The sequence below is a fragment of the Atractosteus spatula genome, chromosome 1, assembly GCF_055471065.1.
Source record: "Atractosteus spatula isolate fAtrSpa1 chromosome 1, fAtrSpa1.hap1, whole genome shotgun sequence".
NCBI lineage: Eukaryota > Metazoa > Chordata > Actinopteri > Semionotiformes > Lepisosteidae > Atractosteus > Atractosteus spatula.
In genome coordinates, this window is record NC_142706.1 from 28,774,973 (window position 1) to 28,798,395 (window position 23,423).

Here is a 23,423-nt window from a genome sequence, read left to right on the forward strand (position 1 = left end):
CATAAACATATTACTGTATGTAAACTGTACTGTATATGGCTGGTCTTGGTAGTTTAAAGAAAAAAATACACACCAGTTTTCCATTTCTCCCTACACATTTTAAGCATCAAAGCTTTATAAAATGGTCCCCAAAAATATGCTGTATAGAATGAAATTTAATTAAAAAAATTATTTAACACGAAAAATAAGCTGTTTACGTTCCTCCGCCTGAGAATATAGTCCCTTGCTGCTATGCAATGCAGAAACACAGCCACAAGTAACTAGCAAAGAGAGGACATTAGCTAGCCAATATGATAAAGGAATAAATTACTTTTTTTGATTATTTCTTTAGCACATTTAATTGAACATTTCCACCGATTGTACAAGCACTGAAAAACTGTCCAATCCCTAGTTCATCAGGCATTTTCTTTTACTATAACAGACATAAAAACTCCCTTGCTTTTAACAGAGCGTTTCATAATTTCTAAGAATGAAAATGATTTACACTATGCGACACTTATCATTCAACGAGAGCTCAAAATATCACAGGGATCGTCAAGACCGCAACAAAGACAGCAGAGACCGGGCCTTCTCCGGGAGAATAGGGTAACCCTGGGGGACTAAGTAGGCCACGTCTGCGGCAACCGGACCCAGTGGCTCTCCCACTAAGCGGCGGCGTTGGGCGAACCTCACCCGCAGCAGTCCCGGCGCCTCCCCTCTCCTGTCGAAACGCCTCCGGAGGGCCGACGCCAGCGCCGCGTAGTTGTACCGCTGGTCCCCGGGTACATCCAGCAACGCCTGGCAGGCCTTCCCCTCCAGGACCGCGGCGAGGTGGCATTATTTCTAAATATCTAAATATCACAACATGTGTACACAACGATCCCCTCAGATTCCAGCTAGTGAGTAATTATGCACTAAAAAAAAGAGAATTAGGTCACTGATAGTTTTATGTTCAAGCTGTGAACGTTTTCACATCTCGTGGTCTTTAAAATGCATTTGGTTTGAAGGCTTTCTGTGTTTCCCTTCCGAAGATATGAAGATATATAAACATTTACTGCAATACATTTACTTGGGTAGCTGCATCAGCCTGCAACATTTCTGCTGTGAATCCTTCTTCAGGTGTGAGGGAACAGACAAAGCAGGAACTTATTGTACTTTCTAATGACATTACACGTGGAAAGATTACAGATTACTGATTTTAATCGTCTTTAATTTTGTTATACATTTTAGAAAAGTTTCAGCTATGCATACACCACAAAACTATTACTAAAGTTTTAAACTAAAGGTTAAAACGATCAATTTTCACAAAGTATATAAACGTACAGTAATATGGTCAGAAGGACCATGTAAAAACATTAAGAAATAACCACATGTAAGACTTTGATGCTAAAATGTTTAGGGAGAAATGAAATATTGGTGTGTATTTTTTCTTTAAAATACCAATACCAGCAACATACAGTTTGCATAATATGTTTATGTTCCTAAATTAATATCGTTTATGACCTTCAGATGCGTTATGCTCCTCTTCTTTTTACACTCAGCTACTAAAATTTCCCTTTAGTGGTAAAATTCCATATAGATATCCAATACTAGGTGGATTAAAATGTGCACAGTAAAGAGATTAAATGATTAAATCTTTTCACTAATGACCAATACACCACAAGCCCAAAAGCGCAACATTATTAATAATATCTTCCGTGTTGTATTAACATTGGGATGTTTTTTTACAAATGTAAAAAGAGGCGATACACAACGTGTCTCCTCTATAACTCTTCAGTTTACAGAGAAATTCCGCCAGAGCCTCGCAACATTGTCCAATAATACTCATCTTGTGTCTAGTTTTTAGTTAAGTAGGATTTGAGCTACACACAATAACAAAAAACAGAATCCACCTGCGATTCGGGTGTTAACAAAATGTGTTTACAAAGAAAGTGGAATACAGTAATACTACCAGCTATATAGATAGATAGATTAAGATATTTAGATCCTTAAATTAATATCATTATTAATTTCTTTAGATACGTGATTCCATATTATATACCCAATTATAAAACAGATAATTCCGGTCCTGAAATCTGATTGGCTGACACCCTTCTGAAGCCGTGCCATATTCTCTGGTATATGCACACCCCAGAATTTTGACTTTTTACTGTGTGATAAAGAAATTTTAAAGACTACTTCATAGCGTAGATAAGAAAGCGTCGATAAAAATGCTTGGATTCTCATGTATGTGATACACATATCTTTTTCTGCTGTCTTTGTTGCGCTCTTGACGATCCTTGATATTTTGATATTTTGATATTTTGATCCTTGATATTTTGAGCTCTTGTTGAATGATAAGTGTCGCATATGTAGCGACAATGCTTGTTAATAAGACAGAATTAAGTGTTGCTGGGCTTTCCCAAATGAGGCCCCATCTCTCTGTTCATCTCTGTGGTGCAGCCACAGAGAAGCTATTCATGCAGGCTGATTTAAAGATGTTTTCTTTTGATAAGGGACAGCTCCCAAAGGGGGATGCACTTAGCTAAGCCTGGCTATCATGATCAATGGTCATCCATTGGCGCCTATCTGTCTAGGGAGTGCCAGATGGACATCTGGACTGCATTCCTAGGTGTCAGGAATAAGTGACTCATATCTCACCTTGATCAACCAATCAGGGACTGGTAGGGCCGAGTAACCCACGTGGGACTCTGATGCCCATGGAACTTTCAGCCAATGAACAAGCTGAAGTTCCTCCAGGTAAAACCAGGCAACACAGAGAGCCTGTAGTGAGACTTCTGTGGACTTTTCTAAAAGGGAATTCAAAGGAGAATTCCAGGGCAGGACAGCCCAGGAGCAGAAGGCTCCCAAGGGCAGGACATTCTCGCAGCGCGCCTCCTGACCATCCTGAGACTCAGCCCGGACAACCACGGAACGGCCAGTGTGTCCGAGTGCCAGAACTTTCCTTTGTTCTAAGAGTCTAGAGCGGAGGTTGCCAGAGAGTAACCAGAGGATCCACCCGAGGTTAGCATCAGCAGTAAGCCTCGTGAACAGGTCGGAACTGTGGACAGCTGAATCACTATTCAGAACTAGCGCTTCATCAGGAACGAACCGGTCCTCTTCCTGACCTGCTGGGACCCACAGTCATCTTTTCTCCTGTGCACAAACTTTGCTAGTTAAAGCCAACAGTGAGCATCAGCAGCGCACCGTCGCAAGCCGCACAGCACAGCCTGGCACGGAGCCAGAGAGCGCGGATTGGACAGCAACAGCCTGCAACTGTTTCTTTGTGCCCGCAGGAGATCTGAATCCCCAGAAATTGGATGAGTATTCAACTTCACTGCATTACGGCTCGAGAATTTAATTGTTATCCAAACCAGTTGATATCAATTTAATTCCTAAGAGTTATGTACTTGTTTTGAGTATCTAATGTAGAAGTTATAACCAAGTTCATTTACGAAACGGTCTAAATGAATGATATACTGAACGTATGTCCTCTTGATGTGTAACACTTTGTAACTGATTGAATATATATACCTTTTGTATTCTGATAACCCTCACGATAAGATCTGTTAGGTTTACATGCATATTCTATGTATTAATAAATGTATCCTCGTGTATTAGTACCTGTGTGTGTGCGTTGTTTGAGTTATATCGCATGGTTGGATTCTAAAGCCATCAAAAGAATCAACTTTGTGATTTACTGCTACAATTAATAATTGTCTCAGTAAATGCCCAAACACTACAGAACTGGTGCCTTCAGAGAGCCACTACATTACATTTTGGCTATGGCAACGTTACATATTTGGCGTCCCTGAACGGCTATGAATCATTACACATAGTTTAAATAATTTTCATTCTAAGAAACTATGAAACGCTCTGTTAAAAGCAAGGGAGTTTTTATGTATGTTATAGTAAAAGGAAATGCCTGACGAACTAGGGATTGGACAGTTTTTCAGTGCTTGTAGAATCGATGGAAATGTTCAAATAAATGTGCTAAAGAAATAAACAAAAAAAGTCATTTATTCCTTTATCATATTGGCTAGCTAATGTCCTGTCCTTGTTAGTTAGTTAGATCAACGAAATGCTGTGGTGTTACTTTTTGTCAATGAAAAAATAATGTATTTTCATTTATAAAGACGGTTACAAAGAATGTGGACCAGCGTAATACTTTGATTTTACAGCTTGTCCAATGTCATTCATTATTAATACTATTAGTAATATCTTCGGTAAAGACTTTGATGTATAAAATATTTCCGCATAATTAAAATATTTATGATATATAGACAAAGTACAAAGGTTGTGTACTTTTGCCTAACTGAGGAATCTTGTTTTCATAAAATATACCAACTTTTTAATGAATGATGATTAACATGCTGTTATACACAGTTTAAATTTAAAAGCTCAAACGCTGTACAGGAGAGGTTAAGCTTTATTAGCTCCTCCTGGAGGTTTTACAAGGTGATTCCGGATACTATTAACATAATCTAATGTGCATATGGTAATTTCCGGTATGACGCCAAATGACCCACCGTGTTTTACCACAGAGTACCCCGCTCGTTTTGAATGGCTGCATTTGTACTTCCGGATTATATCATCTGCATAGGGTCCTGATGAACGCATCGCTACAGTAGTCTAACCTGCTGTATACAAAAGTGGAGTGATGAAACAATGAGTGGAGAGAAACTGCTTTAGTTTTGCAATAATTCTTAACTGTAGGAAGCATGTTTTTGATACTGTTTTAACGTTAGAGTTAAATGAGAGCCTTGTGCCTAATATGATGTCTAGGTTACGTGCTGAGTCTTTGAGGCTAATTTTTAAATCCTCTGAGTTAAGTGCTGAAGTTATAATAGTCCTATCAGTATTTTTGCCTCTAAACAACAGAACCTCAGTAACAAAAAGTTTTCACACATCCCAGTCTTTACTTCATTAATGCAATTAACTAAAGTGATAATAAATGATTTGTCTTAAGGTGTAAATGAAATGTATATTTGAGTGTCATCAGCATAATGAAAGTTAATATTATTTTTTGGTATTATCCTACCTAGCAGCAGCATATACAGAGAGAATAATATTGGTCCCAGCACTGATCCCTGTAGTACCCCAAATTGAACTGGTGATACTGATGAAGCAGTACAATTATTAGATATTTGAACATGATGAAAACGATTAGTTAAATATGAAGTAAATCACTTAAGGACGGTTCCACATAAGCCAACCTCAAACTGAAGCCTGTGGAACAAAACAGAGTGGTCAACCATGTCAAAGGCAGCACTAAGATCTAGAAGCGCAAGCACTGTTGCATTCCCTGCGTCAGTAGCTAACAGAATATCATTTATGACTCTTGTTAATGCAGTTTCAGTGCTGTGGTCTTGACGGAAACCAGACAGGAATTTATCTAGTATATTATTTGAGTCCGGGTACGATTGAAGTTGGGCCATAACTATTCTCTCAATAATTTTAGATAGAAATGGGACTTTTGAGAATTTTTTGTAATTGTTAAGAACTTGTGGATCCAAATTTGGCTTCTTAAGGAGTGGTCTAACAACCACTACCTTAAATTGATCAGGTACAATGCCTGATGCAAGTGACGTGTTCATCATACTAATTATAGGTCCTGCCAGTACTTCAAGGGAATCTTTGACTAGTTGAATGGGAATGGGACCTATCACAGTCACAAACTGATTTGTGTTTCCATTACAACAGATGTAGTTAAAGGAGCATGTCAAGACTTTCACAGCAAACCCACAGCAAGTGAAACAGTTAAAGATGTTGATGCACAAAATGTTTATGAAGAACATGGAAAAATTTGCGTGCCTTATTTGTTTTTATTTTTAGCTAAAAGTACCTGCTATATATGTGTATTATTTTTCATTATTTAACATTCATAAATAATATAAATAATGACATATAGAGACATTGTTATATGGTTATTTTTAGCGACCAAACTTTCTCTTTAAATACATGATTCCATATTAATATTCCCTATTAAGTGCATTTAAAAAAGTACTACAATGTTTTTACAATAGTAATGACAGCAAGTATTTACAAAAATATATAAATTAACTATATAACTATATAAATTATGTAGCGGCAATGCTTGTTAATAAGACAGAATTAAGCGTTGGTATGCTCCTAAAGGAGGCCCCATCTCACCCTCCATCTCTGTGGTGCAACCACAGAGAAAGAATTCATGCAAGCTGATTTAAGATGTTTTTCTTTTGATAAGAAGCAAGCTCCCAGACGGGGATGCAATTAGCTAAGCCTGGCTATCATGATCAATTGTCATCCACTGGCGCCTATCAGTCTAGGGAGTGCCGAATGGACATCTGGACTGCATTTCTAAGTGTCAAGAGTAAGTGACTTATATCTCACCTTGACCAACCAATCAGGGACTGGTAATACCACGTGGGTCTCCAATGCCCGCCAAACTCTCAACCAATCAGCACACATCTGGGTCTTGATCAAAAAGGGAGCGCAAGCTCAGTTCTGGGCTCTCCTTGGCCATTTTCGCGCATCCTCAGAGACAATCACGTGACAACTGCTGTTGTCTGCAAAAGGACTTGGACTTTGTTCTAAGCGCGAGGCCGAGGATCCCGTACGTATTCAGAATTCTACCAACGTGAATGCTCCGCTTGATCAACGGCAGCCTACAGTTGGACCCTTGTCGACAACCTGAATAGCTTATTCAGAAGCAGCGCTGGACCGGGAACGAACCAGCTTCTTCCCAGGCAAAAGAGTGACTTGTGAGGACTCGCGGTCACACTCTGTGCATAGAGACTTTCTACTAGTCAGCCGGACTGCTGGTAGATCCCCTCGGAGCAACGACTGCCCTGCGCGCCGCAGTTAGATTCCTCCGCCCGTCCTACTCCGAGCTGCACCTCGACTGGTTGGCCGGTAGCCAGAGGACGCCGACACAACGCCCATTGGACAACCGCTGGAACAGAGGCTGCAACAGAGCCTGTCAGCTGGTTTGGTGTTCGTGCCGGGAAATTCCAAATCCAAACACAGTGGATAAGTAAACCCCATGTTCTACATTGCGTCTCGAGAATTTAATTGTACCTCAACACAAGTTGTTATCAATTTAATTCATGAGTAATGTATTTACTTCCGAGTTTAGAGTAACAGTGGGTAATAACACTGATTAGCGATTTGGTAACCGAACGATATATATTGACATATATTCTCTGTTGTGTATCTCTTTGTATTTGCATCTCTTCGAGATTATATACCTTGTATATTGATAACCCTCACAGTAAGGTCTGCCGCTCGTATCCAGGCAGACTAGTATATGTTTGGTGCACAGTTCATATTAATAAATGTATCTCGTGTATTGAACCCGTGTGTGTGCGTTGTTAGTTGTTCTGACGATTGATTTTCTAAAAGCCCCAACGAACAACCTCGTGATTACTGCTACAATTGATAATTGTCTCAGTAATCCCATCAAACCACTACAATTAGAATGAGCACATCAAAACCTTTCCTAAGTAATGATAGTAACCAAGTTTAAGACTTTGAAGCAGAAAATGTTTATGAGTTAAAGGATTTACAGCCTATAGTACTTTGAACAGCAGTTTAACTCCTAAATTCATATTTCTGTACTTTAATATGTCAGTGGAACATGACAATGATCACACTGAAATTAAGAGAATAATATAGTTAATGGAAAAAGTCACTCCTGATTAGTTTTTATGGGCCTTGGGCTTTTATCAAGCAATAACTAAATTGTCAGAGAACAATTGCAGCAGTGCAAATGTGTAGCGGAGCTAGTGCGCTGACGTCAGCGCCCTCACTGCGCGTAGCAGGGTCCTCGGCTGTATTTATTGTAAAAAGCTTTCAGATGATGAGACTTTAAGGTATGTCTGTGGCAAAACAGAAAGAGAAAACACAACTGGACGTAGTTTCATTAGTTGTTACATATCTGTTTTTCTGTTAAATTATAGGTTTCTCCAACATTGAGAGCAGATGAGCTGACTGACATGGTGTTAGAAATGAAAAATGTTGTTCCAAGCAAGAATGAAATTTGGATTACATTTGAAGCAATTGAGAATGGGGAGCTTGGTATGATCTTTAAGCGTATATGTTTTTTTGTTTCCTCTGTTGTAATTTTAGGGGAGTACTGTAATTATTGTAGAAAACAGTTTGCAACCTGTTTTTCTGTTTAACAAGTTACAAGTTTTCTGGTTTCTCATGATAGATTCATCAGAATTATTATCAGGAAAATAACAAAATCTTTTTTTGGAGCAGGTTCAAAGAGTTTTTTTTAACACACATAGGTGTGTTACTCAAAGTAAATTCATTTTGCTGGTTAACATTTGTCATCAATAGGGTTGATCAATAAGGTGTGGCAGGCTAGTGGTAAATTAGTTTAGTGATTTCAGCTGACCTGCTCCTAAAGGTTGTTTGGGTCTCTGTCACTTGTACATGGATTGACATATGCTGAATTAGTTACAGTAACTAGTGAAGGGTGAGTTTTATGTTCTCACAGTGGTTTCAGTTAGCCTGAGTTTGACATAAAGGGATTCAGTGATTGTGTTCATGTTTTAAACATGAAATTTTTAGTCCAATGAAATACCCCAGTCATACTTATGGTAATTGTCTCACATTCACAAATGTTCACAATGTAAATGTTCACATTATATTAATTACATTAATTATGGAAACAAGTGTGCTTAAAATATGCTTTTCCTCTGATATGTTATAGTTTAATTACATATTTTTGTCTAATGCAAATTCTTCTTTTATAAACATCAATAGTTTTTTCTACTTAACAGCTTTTTTCCACTATGGATTTTTTTTTATCTTTTATGTAATTACTGCATATTGTCTTCCCTGTTTGAAAACTCTTGACTGCAGAGTGCCCATTACACTACAAAGAAAAGGTCCTAGAGCAAGTTCTTGAATGTTGTTCTCTTGAAGATCCTGCTTCTGCCTACTTAGTAATAAAAAAATTGCACAGCCACAATGAATAAACCCCTACAAGGTATGTATTTTTTAAAATGTTTACTAAGATTTTTTGTTCCTTGATGTCTGCATGGATTTTAAAATTTACATTAGAATCCTGTGTGTCCATTTACATATTTTAAAGTAGTCCTTCTCCTTTTAAATGACTGATTGAATACAAATTAGTTACAATATATAATGTTTTCATGTAGTATATTTTCCGAGTAACTGCATTACTAGGAAGAAATAAATACATTAAAATAAATTGCTCTGCATTAGCAGTCTAATTGCTTACTGCTGGTATTTTAATTATCTACATGTTTCAACAATTTAAATTTCAGAGGTACTAGACAGTATTTCTGGAAACAATGGTGAAAAAAAACAATAGCTACATACCAAAACAGGTCAGATGAAAAACAGCTAAATCATTTTTCTGATACTATTTGGCACTCTAGCAATATTAAAACAATATTGTATGTCATAAATCCAGAATCAAGAGAAACAACGTGTGTATTAATATTAATTTGAATTTATACTAAAAATTTGTAAGAGTATATAATTATAATATATATAAACTACTATATATAGAATATATTTAATATATACTCTATAATGTTTAGGCTATTAAACTTAGAAATGTTTTGTTTTCTCATATGTTACTTATACAGATGCAGCCATTCAAAATGCACAGTAAAACCCTGTACTGCAAGAAATGATCTATATTTTAGCATGTTATACTGCAGTACGTGACTGGCTGGCCAAAATGACCGACAGGCAGCACTCGTGGTGCATTGGTTGTTAGTGAAATGATTGCTTCGTTTAATCTCTTTACTGCGCATGTTTAAATTCGCTTAATATTGAATATTTATATAGAATTTTACAACTAAAGGGAAATTTTAGTAGCTGAGCATAAAAAGAAGAGGAACATGTCTGAAGGTTATAAACAATATTCATTTAGGAATATACACATATTATGTAAACTGTATATGGAGGGTATTGGTAGTTTAAATAAAAAAAAACACACCAGTATTCCACTTTCTTCCTAAACATTTTAAGCATCAAAGTTATTAGTCAATTGGTTATTTTGGAAAAGTTTTTACGTGCTCCTGCTGACTATATTAAGTTTATAAAAAGTTAATATAATACTTCATAATATTAAGTTCATATAATACTTCATAAAACGTTATAATGTTTTAACCTTTTCTATGAATACTTGCGCTTGCTATCACAGTAAAAAAACGCATAATTTTTAGAATTTAATTAATAGGGAATATCATATGGAATTGCATATCTAAATAAATTAATAACGATATCATTAAATTCATAAAGCTCAAATTATTACAGTAGTAGACTTTCTTTGTAAACATCTGCATCAGTTTTACTCATTCACCTGTGATAGCCTGCCCTTATCAGCTATAGCTTAAGTTGTCAAGCGGTGTGTCTGTGTAATGACTTTGGTGTGAGACTCACATGTTCGAGGCCGGGGGTTGGAACCCAGCTCTCGCCATGAGTTTTCTTTTAACAAATAAACATTTCTTTGAAAAACTAAAATAGTAATTATTATTGACACTATATTAAATTTGTTGGTATTTGTAGATATCACAACAAGTTCAAAGTTAAGTGATTTATTAATAACAACTAATAATTCCAAACTGCTTGTTTTTTAAAATTGTATTTTGTTTGGGGTGATTTGTCATTGTTTTTACAAACTTCATTTTATTAAACGTCTATTTTTGAGACAGGGTGTTCCAGACCTCTGTTTAATTTCTGAAACTCCCTCTGTAATCCATGTTTTAACCTTTTCTATGAATACTTGCGCTTGCAATTGCAGTAAAAAACCTCATACTTTATAGAATCCACTACATAGGGAATATAATAATAATAATAATAATAATAATAAACTTTATTTTATATAGCACCTTTAAAGGTGGCTTTTCAAAGTGCTTTATGGGATGACAATAACAATAAATAAGAAGAATACATAAGATGAAACACAATTACAATATATAGAGGAGACTGTGGATGGTGGTACTAAGAAGAGCAGAGGGGTGAAGAATGGAATCAGTTAAATAAAGGCTTTTCTGAAGAAGATGGTTTTAAGTCTGGATTTGAAGGAGTTTAGAGATGGTTACTCTCTGATATCCTTGCGGAGAGAGTTCCAGAGCTTGGGGGCATAACAGGAGAAGGCCCTGTCACCCATACAATGTAGACTGGCTTGGGGGACAGTAAGGAGAGCAGAATTAGAAGAGCGAAGGTTGCGAGGTGGGGAGTAGGGCGATAATGATTCAGACAGGTATTGAGGTGCCAAGCCATGCAGAGCCTTATAGGTGAGCATGAGGATTTTAAAGTCTATGTGGAATTTGACAGGAAGCCAGTGAAAGGACTCCAGGATAGGAGTAATGTGAATACTTGCACTAGACCTGGTCAGGATTCTGGCTGCTGAATTTTGGACATACTGCAGTTTGTTCAGAGTAGATTTAGATACCCCGGCGAGTAGAGCAGTAGTCAATTTGAGAGAATACAAATGTGTTTATCAGCTTTTCAGCCACAGTTAATGATAGCATAGGGCGTAGTCTTGCAGTATTTCTAAGGTGAAAAAAATAAGTTTTGACAGTGTGCTGCACAAGTGGGTCGAATGTTAAGCCAGAATCAAATATAACCCCAAGGTTTTTCAATTTTGATTGAAGCTCAAGTACAGAGCCATCTACAGATAGGGTTACAGGACTGATGTAGGGGAGTTGATGAGGGGGTGCCAATAAGCATGACTTTAGTCTTGTCGCAGTTAGGATGAAGGAAGTTTTGAGTCATCCAAATTTTTATGTCAGAGATGCAATTAGATAGAATAGAGACAGCCACATCAGTGTCAGGTTTGGTTTGAGGCCACGTGATCTTAAAAGCTGACCAATTGAGAACATGTAAATGCTGAAGAGCGAGGGGCCCAGTATTGAGCCCTGAGGAACACCAGACTTAACAAGACCAATTTCAGACCTGTACCCATTGAGAGAGACAAAGTGGCAGCGATCAGTGAGGTAAGAGTTGAACCATTTGAAGGCAGTGTCAGAAACTCCAAACACAGTCTCAAGATGAGAAAGTAAGATGTTATGGTCAACAGTGTCAAAAGCAGCACTGAGATCAAGAAGGATGAGTATAGAAAGAGAACCAGAATCAGAAGCTATTAGAAGATCGTTTGTGACTTTGACCAGGGCAGTTTCTGTGCTGTGAAGTTAAAGGAAACAAAATTGGAGGGGTTAGAAAAGGTTGTTTGTCATGAGGTGGTTATGTAACTGAAGTGTGACAGCACGTTCTAGAATTTTAGAAAGAAAGGGTAAGTTGGAAATGGGGTGAAAATTGTTAGGGCAGCAGGTAATGGCAGCAGTTTTGAGGACCGTTGGTACAATGCCAGTGCTCATGGATTCATGTATAATATTGAGGACAATGGGACAGAGAGAAGAGAAACAGGACTGAAATAAAGTGGTGGGAATGGGATCTAAAATAGATGTGGTGGGTTTCATGCTGTAACTAGTTTGCTGAGGGATGCTGAGTTAAGAAGAGAGAAGCTGGAGAGAAGGGAACCAGAGAAGTTGGATGAGGAGGGAGGAGGTATGGAAATGATATGCGTAGTGGAGAGAATGTGATGCCGGATGTTGTCAATCTTAGAACTAAAGAAATCTAAGAATGTGTTGCAAAGTTGTGATGAGGCAGGTAATGTGGTGAGGCAGTTTGGCTTGAGCAGTCTGTTGATGGTGGAGAAAAGATGTCTGGGGTTGTTTTGGTGATTTTCAATGATGTGAGAGAAGTAGGTGGATCTAGCAAACTCTATAGTAACCTTTTATTCAGATAAGTAATCTCTCCAAGCCTGATAATGTACATTTAGGTCAGAAAGATGCCACCTATGCTCAAGTTTGCGAGATGCTGCCTTCATGGATCGCAGATGGTCATTGTACCAGGGGCCAGGGTGAGAGAAGGAGATGGTTCGAGTTTTTAAAGGAGCAAAGGTGTCAAGGGTAGATAAAAGAGCACTGTCAGGTAACTGTATTTTGTCCTCTAGAGGGTCAGGGGAAGAGAAACAAGATAAGGAGGACAGAACAGAATTTGCAAACCTTGGGTGATCAATTGATCGCCAGTTGTGGAAATTTACAGTAAATAATTTAAATTTACAGAAATTTAATATAATATGGAATTGCATATCTAAAGAAATTAATAACAATATTAATTTAAGCATCTTAATATATGTATTTATATAGCTGGTAGTATTTAATAAAACAGGTTTTATTTTTAATTTGACATTTTTAAGCTGTTCATCTCAGCTGTGTTTCCAAGTAGCCTGGTGGTACAGTGGGAATGCCAACAGGGGTTCTGTCTAGGTATTCTGAGTTCAATACCTGCTTTGGTTACAAGTTTTTCTTCTAACAAAGACTTTTAAAAAAATAAAATAGTATATATTATGCACACTATATTACCATTTTTTTAGTTTTTTATATATTATAACATATTCAATGTTAAGTGATATTAATAAAGAAATAAAACATGAATTACACAGAGCCTGCAACCCATAGATTTAAAGATCGTGATTTGTGAAAACTTTCACAGCTTTTATTTAAACAAAATCTAGTACCTGGTTTGAATAAAGTGGATCCCAGGTGCAAGTGACTTCATTACATGAGAGTGCACTTTGCTATATTTTTAAGCATTAGTTGATGCATTCTGATGTCTCTCAAAACCATAAGAATGTAACATTATATTGTGTGGCACGATGGGCAACCGATTCTTTTAATTTTAAAGAAAATCAAAAATAGGAAACAATAACGTGTGTGTCAAAATAGACATTGCATGATTTTAAAACCCATAAAAACGGGTTTAGTTAAAAACACAAAATCCACAAAAAATGGGAGATTTTTCTTCCATGTGATCATCTTAGAATCTTTGTGTAAGCTGTAAGTTTTTTTTAACTTTTTCATTAAGCATTTTAAACACTTTATTTTTTAAAGGCAACACGCATTTCATAGTAATACAGTACAATTTCATTATCCTCTCTTCCTGTGGTGTGAAGCAGATTAGCAGGTGGCTGAGAAAATAACACACCACCCACTGAGCTCAGTCAAAGAAGAGGTGGCACCATAAGGAGACCGTTCTGCAGTTTGCAATGTTTATGGCACTGACCGCGTCTGCCTTTAAAACTTAATAATGGAATGTAAATAATTTCTTTTAATTTAAAATCTTTTAATTATCATTAAACATAGCTTTCTCACCAGTTTTATATTTGAAACCATCATTAAACAAAGAAGAGGCTTGTTGTACTTTCTAATGACATTACACATGGAAAGATTATACATTTTAATATTTTTAATTTTTTTAATTTTAGAAACATTTTAGAAAACTTTCATCTACACAAATATCACAGACTATTTTCGATTGTATTTCTGAATGTTATGTCACAGTTCAATATTTTATATACATCTAAATAAAGTCAGGTGTCAGGTGCATAAACTATTAGTAATCAATAATTAGTATTAAAATTCGCACTGTGATAAATTGTTGCACTTCTACATCTTGTAAAAACATTAATTTGCAAGACTGTGTTAAAACATACATTAAATCTGACTATCAAAAAATAAGTAAAATACAAACTTATAAAATAAAAAATGACAGTAAAATATAGTTTAAAATTAAACGAGGGTTCATTTTTTTTCTGTCTCTCCCTACTTTCTGTCGCCTGCTGTGATTAGGACACAGAATGGTTAAAAATGGGAATAGGTCAGGCAGGAGGGGGGAGGCATCTTCCCACCTCTATGACTAAAATGCCAAAGAGAAATAGGTTGAGAGATTACAGAGCTGAAAATGTTTGGTATTTCGGCCTCCGGGTGCCGTCCGCTTTAAAGGTACACTTCTTGTAGAATAATTTTCACCTAGAACGTTTGCAGCTAACACACAGAAGCAAACTGAATACAAAATGTACTTGCTAGAATAGAGATTACAAACATAAAAAAACATACTTGCTTTATACTGTTATAATGTACAGTGTATTAAAACACTCTATGGTCACTACACTGTACGTAACACTGCCCACTAAACCTCTTTCTCACAGCTTCACAGGGGCAAGGTCACGTAGCTGATTCACAGCTGGATACAATTTTACCTTGTCTCATGAAAGCAAAAATTCAGATATTTGTAAACATATTTACTAAAACTATCGATCTCGGTAATCTCACTGTGTTAGTCTCAATGTATGCCCCAGTGCTCACTCAATGTTCACACTCCCAGTAAAATAAAAAATCAGTTTTCCACATTATCAGCTCGCACCAGGAGAGAAAGAAAAGTGACCACGGACATTTTTTTCACTGACAAAGTTGATTAAAACTCATTCAAAGGGTGTGTAAACACAAAATCTGCATAACAGAGCTGCTTGTAAGAACAAGGTGACTTTCTGTTCAATTAAATAAAGCTACAGTACAGACAGATTTTAAATTCTTCAAGGAAAATTAGCTGTTTGACAAAATCAGCTACTTTGCAAGCAGTACACAACTGCTGAAAAGGTACCTTTTGTCTCTTGTGCAAACTCAACAAAGGTTTATTTTTTATAATTCCGAAATTTGAACGATATGCCTCAGGGACTCATTATAGTATTGTAGCAAATACGGTTCACACAGTAAAATCAATATACCATCCCCCTCCCAGCAGGGTCTTGCCTCCCGCTGTTCCAAAGTCTTATGGTTTCAAAGTATGTGTGAAATATCTTTTCTTACTCCAGTTAATAATCCAATCTATTTTTACTCATCCGACTATATAAAAATATAGCCAAAAGGATCACTCAACTCACACCATAGACAACAACAATTTATAACAGTGGACTATTTAGCTCCTGATGAGCTAAGTTCATTATAGTCCAGGTGGGTAGCTGCGTCAACATGCATAGGCTGCAAAGTAACAAGTAATAGGTTTATTCCATGCTGAAAAAAGAAGAAAGAAACCTCGTGGGACCTCGTTGTGTTTTCTTTCTTCTTTTTTCAGCATTGTTCCAAAATCAATTCTATGCTCGGTTTGAGGTCAGTAACACAGATCAAGCCAGGAGGATTCCAGAAATCCAAGACGGAAACCCACTGATCCAATCCAGAGTGGATGTATGTAAAGTTTTTAAAAAGACCAATCCACACATGATGGCCCTGATGCTATCCCTGGCCATGTTCTGAAGGGATGTGCAGACCAGCTGGCAGATGTCTTCTCGAACATATTCAATCTCTCTCTAGCTCAGTCTATAGTTCCTTCCTGCTTTAAGAAAACCACCATTGTCCTTGTTCATAAGAAACCCAGAGCCAGTTCCCTGAATGACTAGCGCCCTGTTGCACTCACATCAGTTATCATGAAGTGCTTCAAGCGGTTGGTCAAAGCATACATCACATCCTCACTGCCTGACACCCTAGACCCACTGCAATTTGCGTATTGCCAGAACAGGTCAACAGAAGATGCTATTGCCACTGCCCTCCATAATGCCCTTTCACACCTGGATAAGAAAGGAACATATGTGAGAATGTTGTTTGTTGATTACAGCTCAGCTTTCAATACCATAGTGACCTCAAAGCTTGTCATCAAGCTCCAGGACCTGGGACTGAACACCTCCCTTTGTAATTTGATCCTGGACTTCTTGACGGAATGTCTGCAGGTGGTGAGGGTGAACACCAACATATCCTCTACCCTAACTCTAAACACTGGAGCCCCCCAAGCCTGTGTGCTTAGTCCCGTCCTCTACTCCTTATTTACCCATGATTGTGTCACCAGGGATAACTCAAACTCCATCATTAAGTTTGTGGACGATACAACAGTCATTGGCCTGATCACAGATGGTGAAGAGTCTGCATACAGGGAGGAGGTTGAAACCCTGGCAGCATGGTGACAGGAGAACAACCTCTTTCTGAACATTAGTAAGACTAAGGAGATGATTGTGGCCTATAGGAAACACCAGGGAGAAGGAGGATCACACACCTGTTTACATGAATGGGACTTCAGTGAAGAGGGTCAGCAGTCTTAAATTCCTGGAAGTTAACATCACAGAGGACTTAACCTGGACCCACCACATCAACATTGTGGTCAAAACAGCACGGCAGCACCTATTCTTTCTCCGCAGGCTAAAGACGTTTGGCATGCCATCACATATCCAGGCCAGCTTCTACAGGTGCACTATTGAGAGCATCCTGACTGGTTGCATCACTGCCTGGAATGCGACACATTCGGTCAAAGTCCAACAGATTACGGAACAGCTTCTACCTCCAGGCAATAAGACTGCTAAATAGCCAACCTGCAGCTCCTTCAGCAAATCACCTGTAATGACTACATGTACATACAGTTTTCATTGTATTTGGCATACTGGATTACTTGGACATAATATATTTTATATTACATACATCATGGACGGACACATAGCAGCTCTATTTATATTGAGTTTTGTCTGAGTTGATTTTATTCAGTTTCTATTACATTTTTATCTATGATTATGTAACCTTAATTTTGTGATTTCCTCCCAGGTGAGCTCGTAGAAAAGACATTTCATTGCCAGCAACTACTGCTGCATGCTGTATTGTTAAGTATTTGATAAATAAACTTTGATTGATTGATTGATTAATTGATTGATTGACTATTTTATGTATTCAGCTATGTAATAAAAAAGTAATTCTCTGATCAGGCTTTGAATTGCCTGGGTGCAGCACACTACATGACAGTCTATTGCCTATTACCACTATAAGGAAATAATATAAATATTTTTAAAAACGAATGTCAAACGTTTCCAAAATGTCCCCTTGTGATATATTAGCTGCTTAGTTACACGACTCCATATTAATATTACTATGAAGAGGTATTAAATCAGTACAACTTTTATTGAATTCAATTATTTTAAAGGTTTAATTAAAAAGTGGTTTTTAACTATCTAAACCATTTTTACAGCTTTTAAAGTCATGTAGTGTTAGGCAGGAACATGTCATTGTATCTTATTTTTTATTTCGTTTTTTAAAAATAAAAAAATCGTTCGCCCATCGTGTTGATAAGCTGTTCCCTGATTACTGGTAATTGTAAAAAATATTGTTTAGACCATGAAGCCTTCTTCAGGTGTGACCTGACATCGTCAGGTCGTAACATCGTAACATCACATACAACTTAAATTCTTAATTGGAAGAAGTCTGTCCCTCAGCAATGACCAGGATTTGAAACCAGGCGTTTTCTGGCAAATGCTGTACATGAGACATTAAGCTTTATTAGCTCCACCTGGCGGTTTTACAACATGCGGTATGATGCGTTTTTATGCGTGTTCTAATGCAGCGTACTTCACTCATTTTGAATGGCTGACCCTGTATGTGTGTTATACTCACTATACTTTTTGGATTATGTTGATTATGATTTTGTTGAGATACTTCTTTTAATAAAAAACAATATAAAATGGTGGTAAGATAAAAAAAATAGTTCATGAGGAATAAAGCAACAGCCTTAGCTTGTGTAATTTAATATAAGATCAAAATATTTTCAACCTTTCCTGTACAGAAATGATTAAAATAATTAAAATTATTAACCTTTTAAAATGTGAGATAGAGTAAGCTACTGAAAGAATGCTAATATGTTGTAAGATCACCACATTTAACAAATACTTCATGTAGAACCTTTTCAATACTGATGGTCAAGGAATCTTAATCTTTACAAGAAGGCTGAATAAAATTAAGGGAATAAACCACTGGGAAATCGTGACCAAAACATTCTTTTTCTAATTTTCAAATATTTTTTTTAAACTAAAAAATGTTAGGCTAAAATATGAGTTTATTATTTAAAAAATGTACTTTGAAGGAATGGTAGTAAACATGTAAGCAGTAAAACGGAACAGATGAATGGATGATGGTTATACTTCAGAAACATAATATTAAAGACTCAAAATGAATGAATTCTCAAAACAGTAAAGTCTAGGTCCTGGAAAATATGTCCTATGTGGTTTCATAGAGATACTAAGAAAATAATCAGAAGGAAGAGAGCACTCCAAAGACTGTAAAATAATTTCTGTTTTGGTCTGAATACAACTAAGATCTACAATGTCATAAAGCAAGGAGTGAAAATCAATGTAGGGGACTTTCACACTCAGTAGTGAAACCAGATCACAGGTTCACAACTGAGCACTTAAGGAATTCATTTATGAAGAGAATATGCAAAGTTTCTGAGCTGTGCAGTGCCTTTAAAACCAGAACCAAGACAAGTGATGGTTGGTTGAAAGTTTAGCGGGCATTGAGACCCACATGGGTTTACCACTCCCTGCAGCTTCCTGATTGGTTGGTCAAGGTGAGAGATGAGTCACAATGACCTCTGAAATTTAGGACCGCAATCCAGATGTCCACAAGAATCTCACAGACAGATAGGTGCCAGAAATGACCACTGATCATGATAGCTAAGCATGGCTGGGCACATCCCCATTTGGGAGCTGCTCCTTATCTGAGAGAAAACACCCTAAATCAGAACTGCATGAATAGCTTCTCTGTGGCTGCACCAGAGAGATGAGAAAGAAAGATGGGGCCACATTTAGGAAACCACAGCAAAACTTAATTCTGATTTATTAATAAGCATTGCCACTACACTGGTGACTGAATGTGATAAACAGATGGTGATTCACTATTGCAGTTGCGTGGTGCAATGCCTCTAGTATAGTATGTACGATTCTGTGATTACAATCAAGGGAAATGTTTTACTCAGGTTATTCTACATTATTTAAAGATTTGTACATTTCCTCATATATCATTATTGTTTGTGTATTCTTATTTTCATTTTGTATTTCAGTATGACTTTCAGGTGTCTGTATTTTCTACTGATATTGTAATTAATTATAAAACAGAAAAGCTTCATCTTGTTTGCTTGCCAGTTAATTAATAGTATGGATATTTAATGCCCATGATATATTTCTAACAAACTGTTATTTTAATAGTGCAGAAACATATGAACATATGTCCATGCATTCAGTTTATGATTTTTTTCTACAATAGATTTTAAATTGTATGTGAGTGTGTATGCATACAGAAGTGAAAAGGGTAAACCGCAGTGTTTCAATGTATAAAATGTTCATATGCATTAATTACATTTATTTGTTTATATTTGTATATCTTTCCTTTTGTTGGTGTTTTGTAGTTGCTGATTTCAATCTCAGAAAACTTGTAAATTCCTACATTGCTTCTTTAAAAGCTTCTTGTGTGGGTGTGCTGGCTGTTAGGTATGCAGTTTGCTTATTCTGTTGTCTTCGTAAAAGTCCTCCAAATTTATCACAGAGCCCACCCACTCCTGTTACCCTATTCATTATGTCTCATCCACTTTAAAAGTTGGGATAAAGGAAAGACTTGTACATACATCAGTATGAATTTCTGCCACTTTTTACAACAAGCATATAATAATTTAATTTACATTGTATTCATTACATTCCTTTTGGAAACCATGAATCCTAAGTGGCAGTTTGTTTTTATGTGTTGGTGGCTTGCATCTTTGCAAAGCACCTGATGCAGATTATGATTTTTATACAATTTATTAAGAAAATAAAGTTCAGTGTGAAAGATGCACTAAAATACTGTGTAATTAACCTATACACTTGCTTTTTGGTAAGTTGCAATACTGTCAAATGTAGTATGATGTTAAATATAATAAGTTTAGTGTGTTACATGGATAAATGAGTTGCTGTTACTTCTGTATATTCTGTATATTTCTGTATACCTCAACAGCATTTTTAATTAGTTGGACAACTGAAGTCATGCTGTTGACAATGATGACCAAAATCTGAAAATGGACCTATGCTAATTTAATAAGATTAATATGTATTATTTTTGTTACAGTACACTAATTTCTTATCTGTCCCATGTTTTGTGAATATTCCTTCATTTCAGCAATTGTAGTTAAGATGTTCCAGTGAATTAAATATTTTAAGACATATTTAAAATATATATAAGAGGGTACCAATACATTTTTACATTTCTTTTTAACCTATTAAACAATGAAATAATTTACAGATAGAACATATACAAAAGTAAAGTAATGTACTGCTTTCATCTTTCATTTTAAAATTGTTGAGAGTTGATAGCTGAGGCTGTTGTGCAGAGCAAAGGCTGGAAGCCAGGATTGCTGCCAAACACAATCTGCCAGTCGGCAACAGAGTCTCATGTACAAGATCCTTCCGTGCCTCCTGATAAAGGAGCTGGATGGCCTAGAAGGCCTGTGAGGTTGCTGAGACTGCTGCACACAGGGAAGGCAGGCTGGAGGCTGCTGTGCAGAGTGATGCTGTTTCGCAGGGTGTGAAGCACTGGCAAGGGTGCAAAGACTGGTGCATAGAGCAAGGGCTGGCTGGAGCCTGATGCGTCAGGTGATGTTGGAGCTGAAAACTGCTGAGTGAAGTGCAGGCTTGAGGAAAAAACTGCCTCACAGCCCGCGGGGTCAGAAATAATAAAAGAAGGCTCAATTATGGAGAAACAGAATAAAAAAAGAGAAAAAAAGAGCCTTGTGCAAACAGGTTTCAGGGCAGTCTTGAGGCAACATATAGGCAGAGTAAAGATTGTCTAGCTCAGCAGAAATAAAGAGGAGAGTGAGACATGAGTGCTAATGAAAATTAGGATGATGTGATAAACAAATGCTGAAATGCTGCCAACGTGGTGACCAGGTTTATATAAAAAAGCAGGGATTGAATAATAAGCTAATTATTATAGACTAAAAGGTGATCTGGTCAGAGCAGTGAACACTGGAAAACCATGAGCCCTTGTGAGAATATGACAGTTTCCCAGGGCAACCCCTAGACAAAGGATGCTGACATGACAGGTACATATTGCAGTAATCCCTCTCATGGTCCAGGTTTTAAAACATGCATCACATTTTCCATAAGGGAAACATTTTTTTCTCCAAGTTAGAGGTTTTTATTACTTTAAACTCAATTTTAATTGGTACTGTTACCCAGGTTTTATCTCTGTGTAATATATATATATAATTTCTGCCAATGATCTACCACCCAAAACCATCTGTATAAGGAATTCATCTCTGATCAAAGACTTCATCTCCTTCCATTCTGCAATATCATTTTGATCATATCAACAAATTAGATGTCTAAGTTGAGCTGCTTGATACTATGATTTTAGACATGACAAGGCTAAACCACCTTTCTCCTTGGTTAATTGAAGCATATTCAATTTAAACCTTGGCTTTTTCTGTTACAAATGAACCTTGAAATCAATTTATCCCATTCATTAAATTGTTCTATAGAGATCTCCTGGGAGAGATTGTAAAAGGTATAATAATCATGGTAGAACACTCGTTTTACAGTTTTGATAAGTCTTTTGACAAATACTCCCAAATATTATGTTGATAGCCAACATAGTTTAAACTTTTCTTTTAATTGATCTGTTAAATATTCCAAATGCAGCAGGATATCATTTGCATATGATGCTATTTTATGTTCTTGTCCTTTTAATTTTATCCAGTTAATTTCTGAGTCTTGTCTAATCCATTCTGCCAGGGGTTCTATATATAAAGAAAACAGGTGAGGTGACAGGGTGAAATCTCTGTCTTTACCTATTCTTAAGGTGATTCTGTCAGTAATGTTTCCATTGATCTTGATTTGTACTGTAAGATTTGAATAGATTATTTAATTGTATTTGTAAAATTTATCAGCAAATCCAAATTCTGGTGTGTGACATAAAAATTCCCAATTGTCTCGATCAAACATATGATAATCCATGTTTTAGCTCAGGTTTTGCCAAATCAATTACATTTTTTAATTCTAGTACATGCTTTTTCTCTTTTTCAGAATGCACACAAGAATATAGTGAAGGAGAACTCCTAAAATTCAAGGATGGGACCTCTAAATTGCTTACTGGTCACAAGTTTCAGGATCGCTATGTTATTCTTCGAGATGGAAAACTGTTAAAAAAAGTGAGTAACAAAAATATTTTAAAATAATGCATCAGAATTATTTATTTCAAATAATGTGACAATAAAATTCTCAAGCTATATCAAACCAAACAAACTAAAAAGATACCAGAATTAAAGTTCAGTTTGTGCATTTTGGGTAACTAAGAGTTCCACAGCATGTGTGGCATCATTGATATGTCAGACTTGGGTCAGCCATACAAGGAACAGCAATCCCTGTGGCTTTTTAGAATTCTGTGAACTTGCAATGCCATTCATAAGAGTTTTCAGCTCTGCATTTTCTGCTGGTATTCTTATAGGTGTGTGGAGCATGTATTGTAAAAATTAGGAGATGTCAGTCACTACATCAGATACTTTAAAACATGTTAATTGTATTTCACAGGCATACCTAAGCTAATGTCTGTAGTTTGCAAAGTACAAAAACAAGATTATTAAAATTGCAAAACTAGACATTTTTGTTTCTTTCAACATTCTAATAATTTTGAAATAGAGAAGAAATAAATGTAAAACATAGTCCCATAGCATTAAAACTGTCTATTTTATGCACGGAGAAATAAAGACATGTAATATCAGAATGTAAACTAAACACAGCAAGGAGCTTAGTTCTTCAATAA

The 23,423-nt window shown here is 36.5% G+C and overlaps 1 protein-coding gene across 1 annotated transcript in view; it reads left to right on the top strand.

Moving 5' to 3' along the window:
* arap2 (ArfGAP with RhoGAP domain, ankyrin repeat and PH domain 2) overlaps positions 1-22,839 on the top strand; it is a 247,624-nt gene extending 224,785 nt beyond the window's left edge. Inside the window, 3 exon segments of the mRNA XM_088920360.1 lie at positions 7,899-8,016; positions 8,812-8,913; positions 22,688-22,839. Of these exon segments, the coding sequence (XP_088776486.1) occupies positions 7,899-8,016; positions 8,812-8,913; positions 22,688-22,839 (372 nt within the window).
* The last annotated feature ends 584 nt before the right edge of the window (positions 22,840-23,423 follow it).